Source organism: Dendrobium catenatum, unplaced genomic scaffold (assembly GCF_001605985.2).
Source record: "Dendrobium catenatum unplaced genomic scaffold, ASM160598v2 fragScaff_scaffold_1563, whole genome shotgun sequence".
NCBI classification, from domain to species: domain Eukaryota; kingdom Viridiplantae; phylum Streptophyta; class Magnoliopsida; order Asparagales; family Orchidaceae; genus Dendrobium; species Dendrobium catenatum.
The window spans coordinates 1-6,565 of record NW_021320025.1 but is presented as its reverse complement, the minus strand read 5'-3'; the positions used below and the strand labels follow the sequence as shown (position 1 = coordinate 6,565).

The 6,565-nt window shown below is 37.8% G+C and overlaps 1 protein-coding gene across 1 annotated transcript; it reads left to right on the top strand.

The window, feature by feature from the left end:
• The first annotated feature begins 201 nt into the window (after positions 1-201).
• Positions 202-4,783, top strand: LOC110103042. Its single transcript, XM_020831588.2, has 4 exons — positions 202-749; positions 2,229-2,381; positions 2,590-3,279; positions 3,531-4,783. Exons 1-4 carry the CDS (start codon positions 405-407, stop codon positions 4,509-4,511), a joined length of 2,169 nt encoding a protein of 722 aa, XP_020687247.1. The 5' UTR covers positions 202-404; the 3' UTR covers positions 4,512-4,783.
• Positions 4,784-6,565: the final 1,782 nt, after the last annotated feature.

Genomic DNA, 6,565 nt, shown 5'->3' with positions numbered 1-6,565 from the left:
AGTACATTATAAATAGACGAAATCCGCGACGTAACGTACCGTAGCGGTTCACATTATAATACAAAGGAAATTTCCCGCAAGACTTGTCCATGGAGGGCTTTTTTGTCTTTACACGTTCTTATCAACAACACGCTCGGATGCCGTTAGGTTTAGCGGTTTTGAGATATAAAAACAGATTCCCAAAAATCCGATTATAAAAGCCGCTCGACTGTGCCCATAAGCGACTTCCAAACTACGAAACTTTTTTAATTTACTTTATCTGTTCTCTCTCGATTTTCTCTCTCTAAGAACTTTTCATTGGATTACTGCCGGCGAGGGATTGAAGGTGAAGGAGGCGGAGGGAATGCGGTCTGGGTGGTTGTATTGAGGCTCTGAGGTTGGGATTGTAGGGATCTAGGGTTAAGATGGTGACGAAGATGATACGGTGGCCATGGCCGCCGATTGTGTTGAGGAAGTTCGAGGTGAGGGTAGTGGTGCGTGGGATCGAAGGGGTGGCGATCGATCGGGCGGCGACGGAGGTTTCGGCGGGTTCGGGAATGCTGACGGCGGAGGTGAGGTGGAAGGGGCCGAGGATGACGGCGCTGAGCTCGTTGAGGAGGAAGGTGAGGAGGAATTGTACGAGGGAGGAGGAAGTGAAGGGAGAGAAAGGGGAGGTGGAGTGGAACGAGGAATTTGAGAGCGTGGTTGCGCTTACGGAGCAGAAGGAGAACGTGTTCTATCCGTGGGAGATTGAGTTTGCCGTCTTCTCTGTGAGTCTTCTTTCGGATGCCTTTTTTTTTTTTTTTTTTTTCTGTCGATTCTTTTGTGGATTCTCTACATATTTTCCCTGATTTGAGTATTTTAGATTTGGGTTTTGTTTTTTGGCCACTTAATATTTGCATGAGTGACAGTTTTGATCAATTTTGTTTCTTTGGTTTTGTTGCTTTGATGCGAATTATTTCTACACGGGGCATTCTTATTAAGGAAAACATCGGTTATCCTATGATACGGTCAAAGAGTTAAGCATGGTTTATTCTGTTGCATGGAGTTGAGGTAATTAAGGGGTAAATGATTATTTCTATGAGTTCTGATCAACGATCATTTATGTTTTGTTGTGGATATCTATGTGAAGTTAGGAAGGGAATAGTGAATGTTGTTTTTGGATTTGATTTTTGCAGATCTGAATTGACCTGATTAAGGATTTGAATTCCTGTTGGTGTTTTTTTTTTTTTTTTTAAGCCTACAATCTTGGCCTTTTGGGAGGTATGAAATTATATATTTACAGGATTTTGATTTCATAATAATCACTACATCCAGGAATCAATAAAGCTAAGACTTTATTATAGGTAACCCTTTTTCTTACTCGGTATCCTGGCTAAAACGAATGGTTAGGAAAGAAATATCCATCATAAGAACTGTTGTTTTGCAGCTGCTTCTTTATTTTTTTCCATTGCTTATTGTCTTTCTCCAAAAACCAATGTATCCAAAATCTAGTGAACTCTTTAAATTTTTTGCTCTGTTAATTTATTATCTGAAACACTAAATTAAACAGCGAACTTTGATTTTCTAATAAACTTTTTTCTCTTTTCTTATGTTCTTGACAGTAATCTAGGGAACATATGTAACGCGCAAAGTAATCTTATGTGCTTGACAGTAATCTAGGGAGCATAAGTAACGCACAAAGCTGCAAAGTTATTTCAACTCAACGTAGATTGAGGATAATCCTTACCCATTCTGAAGACTTTCTATGCATACGGCATAATTCTCATGTATTTATACATGTAACATCTAAATGTTTATGTTTACTTTAATAGCATTCTAGTTTCTAAATCACATCAAAATAAATGCATAAAAATATGCATTTCACTTTGAATAAGTTGAAGTTAGCGCTATTTCAATTTGATTTATAGATCATGATATTATATTAGTAAATATAAAGATTTTAATGTTAGATATTTAAACACATAAAAATTCTATGGCATGTATGTAAATCCCGCAAATTTCTATGATTGTTTGTCTTAACATCATTTTAGTAACTGTGGAGTGTTCTCCCAAAGTTGAATCAATGTTCTGATATCTGGGGAAATTTTTTCTCCATAGAATTGGATGTTACTTTTCCCATGTTGCATTGCTTCTTTTGAAATCTTGGTTTTTGTCCGTTATTTTTGTTGTTGAAAGGGTAATCTGTGCTTATAGGCCTCCGGAACTGCATAAAATGGAACCTTAATCAGTTACTCTGTTTTCTATAGGGAGTGAAGCAGCTGTCCAAGAACAAGGCATCCATTGTTGGAATAACTTCTTTGAATCTTGCTGAATATACGTCTTCCTCCGGGGAAGAGATTGAGCTAAATCTTCCCTTGTCGATGATGATCGTTAATGTCGACTCTCCGCCGATACTTCGTGTATGTTTTAATTGATTCTCTTTAATTTGGTGCACTTTTTTTTTTAAAATGCAGTGCACCTCTATTTGTGATTGACAAATTTAATCTCTTATGTAACATATAAATTGTCATGTCTAAATATTCTATTTTTTGTTTATCAAATGCTGTGTGTAGTTAGATGCCTTGCCCATCCTTGTTTATTTCATATGAAGTGTTTTTAATGTTGCAGTTGACTGTCAAATTGCTGGAATTGAAAAGCTCTCCAGAATCATCAGAGATTGTGCAGAAGAATGTGGTTCCAACTCCCTTGTCTCCTCCACCTGCTGATGCTTCTTATGAGAAAGACGAGCAATCTGCTTTTAAAGCTGGGTTGAGGAAAGTAAAGATACTTACAGAGTTTGTGTCAACTAGGAAGCCGAAGAAGACTGTCCAAGAGGATGAAGGCAGTGATGGCAGGTGCTCTGCTGGTAGTGAAGACGCTGATTACACCTATCAATTTGATACAGATTCCCCGGACGAAAATCCTGATGAAGAAATTGAAGATGAGAAAGGTGATGCTACTATAAGAAGGTCATTCAGTTATGGCACACTGTCAAATGCAAATTATGTTGATGGTGCCCTTCACTGCGACACAAATTTTAATGGAGAGTATGAAGATTGTGTCTATCATAGTCATCGGCGATCTGATGTTGAGTATCCGCATGTTGAGGAGACGGCATCATCTGTTACAGAGCAGCAATTTATTTCGCAGGCCACCAAAAGAAGCATCCTTCCTTGGAGAAAGAGGAAATATAATTTTAGATCTCCTAAGGCCAAAGGTGAGCCTTTGTTAAAGAAGGCTTATGGAGAAGAGGGAGGAGATGATATTGATCATGACCGACGTCAGTTGACTTCCTCTGATGAATCTCTCTCTGGAATGGTATTGCTACTATGGCTATGTTTTTTAGTATATTATGATAATTACTGCAAGATTTCTCTTATTTTAGACTCTACAACAAACCCCTTTTAATATAAATCACTATATGGGATATCTACTCGAGTTGTTTGAGATTCAAACCTATTTCATTCTGTGAGTTTTATAGTTATTATTAAACTTGCTTGCAGTTAAGACGTATTTTTTGCTATGTTAGAAGTTTCTCTCATTTTAATGCAATGCTCTTTATTTCTCAGGGGCTCAAGGCTGATGATGATCGATCAGCTCAACATTCATCAGTATCAGACTTTGGCGATGACAATTTTGCTGTAGGAAGCTGGGAGTCAAAAAATCTCACAAGTCGCGACGGAAAAATGAAGCTCTCCACAGAGGTTTTCTTCGCGTCCATCGATCAGAGGAGCGAGCGGGCAGCTGGTCAAAGTGCATGTACAGCTCTTGTTGCCATCATTGCCGATTGGTTCAATTCAAACCATGATATGATGCCCATCAAGTCCCAATTCGACACACTAATTCGCGAAGGCTCCCTGGAGTGGCGGAACCTGTGCGAGAACCCAACATACAGAGAGCGATTCCCCGATAAGCATTTCGACCTCGAGACAGTTATCCAGGCAAAGATCCGTCCTCTATCCGTAGTCCCCAAAAAGTCCTTTGTTGGATTCTTCCATCCAGAAGGATTTAAAGATAACAGAGGCTTTGAGTTCCTCCATGGCGCTATGTCTTTTGACGACATATGGGATGAAATCAGGTCGGCCGAGTCGCCAGATTGCCTGTATATAGTTAGTTGGAACGACCACTTCTTCGTCCTCAAAGTTGAACAAGATGCATATTACATCATAGACACACTTGGTGAGAGACTTTATGAGGGTTGTGACCAGGCTTACATCCTTAAATTTGATGAAAACACAATAATTCACAGGATTTCAAATCAAAAGAGTCCTGATGCAGAAGTAGAAGATTGCAAACAGGCCATTGGCGAGGAGCTGGTTTGCAGGGGGAAGGAATCCTGTAAGGAATACATTAAGAGCTTCCTGGCTGCAATTCCTATTAGAGAGCTAGAGGCTGATATCAAGAAGGGATTCATGGCTTCTACTCCTCTTCACCATCGCCTACAAATCGAGTTCCATTACGCAGAGGCGACAAACGACATCATAAACTTCGCAGCAATCTCGCCATTACCGTTTTGCGAATCAACGAGCCCAAGTTCGTTGATGCCTTAGGCAACTTTTTTAGTTGTATAGAGTATCGGCATAGCAGAAGATCTTACATAATCAGAGACTGATAGTTGCCAACTTGCTGATGCTGTGATCCTTTTGTTTTATGCTGCTTTTTGTCTCTTTCCAGCACTTGTAAAGAAAAAAAATATATATTTTTAGTTTTCTGTGGCCCTCTATGATCATCTGCTATCAGCTGAAATAATAATAGAGAATTGTGATGTGGGTCTCTTCAATGATATTAACATCCTTAATTATATGAAATCGAAATTTCGGAATCAATTGAGAAAACTTAATGGTGGAGTTTATAATGATGATTGGATTTATGTGATCATATGAACATAGCTTGTGATGTATACTTTGGATGATGACTTGTGCTGATCGGGTCGCTAATCTGACAAGACATAAAGCGTTAATAATAAATTAAAAAAACGCCTAACAGATGTCGCATTTTTATTGGCGACCGAACGGAGAGATGGCTTCGGTCACCTGACCCAATAATTTGCCCATCTTAACATATTGGTTGACAGCTTTAACTATAAACTATGATTTTGTTTGGGACTTTTTTTTAGCTGTTTTATAAAACTGATTTTTAGTACAAAAATTTTTGAAATCCATTTAGAAAGCAGTAAAAAAGTTTATCCCAAATGAAGTCAAAATATCTTGAATTAGAAACTTGCATATTAGTTTATCTTAACTGATCAAAATGTCTCAAAAAAAAAAAAAAATGCAAGGTGGGCCCTATATTTGTCATGGATAGGATGAACTTGGGATTAAGGTATGGTCAATTTTGAAAATCTAATGTAAATTTAATATTATGCTTTGTTTGGGTGTTTTTGTTTAATTATTATTATTTTTAATTTTAAATATTTAGTTTAGAAATGCATCATTGACTTGCAAAGTCTTGAATTCTCTGGCATGTTATGCTGGAAATAATTGTACACCACTGTATATGATGGGCTGGAACTACAGCTTTATTTCAGAGTATCGTTTTTTTTTTGGGGTGGGGGTAAGAGGGCTATGTTCATTCTCATTCACTATAAATAAAATTACAACTTGGAATATCTGAATTACAACTCAAAATATGAGGAACTTTGACATGCAAAGAGTTGTAAAATATTGAAGGAACAAGAACAAAAAAAAAAATCATTGGAATCTTAGTAAAGCTCAAAGAATAATAAATAAATAAATTTAGGGAGTGAGGGGGTTTGTATGGGTCAAAAGAAACTAGTATATCTGTAGAAAGATTTGGGTTTTGGAGAGGATTTTAGTTGAAGAGATACCCAATAAGAGCATCTTGTGACGGGTTGCCCCCTATTTAGGGGTAAATTATTACATTCGGTCACTGGACCTAGAACATAGGTTCGGACATCCACTAAAAAAATGCCATGTGGACTACGCTTTGACTGTGCGCTTTGGGTACGTTTTGACTACACTTTGGGTGCGCTTTGACTGTGCTTTACCTGCGCTTTCACTGCGCTTTTGGCATGCTTGACTTAAAATTCCATGGACACATGTACATTCCACGCGTCAAATTTTTTAGCGGATATCCGGACTTATTTCTAGGTCCGGTGACCGGACCTAATAATTTTTCCTATTTAGGGGGCTATCTAAAGTGGGGGGTTTGGATGGCGAAGGGGATTTCATGAAGAAAAGGGCGAAGGAAGGAATTTTTTGGCCTAGCCAGGGAGGGAGAGGAGATGTAGAAACCCTAGCAAAAGAAAGAAGAAGGGAAGAGAATAGGTTTCTTACCCATATGCTAACCAAATTGTGGAAATTCCAATAATATATTTTGTTGTTGCAAAACATTAATTGCACAATTGACATTTAACCCTAAAATCTTTTTAATTACTAAAATTTTTTGGGACATTTAGGTCAAATAAGACAAACTCATACATGTGTCACATTTGCAAACTTCGAATCCAAAATTTCTTAGTCGGTAGCCAATGCTCCCAATCAACAAATCAAGATAAATTGTGTTAATTACTAGAACTTGTCAGCATAGTTTGGACAAATCAATATTTTTTTTTTTTCTTTAGAGATTTTATGATGTTCAAAAT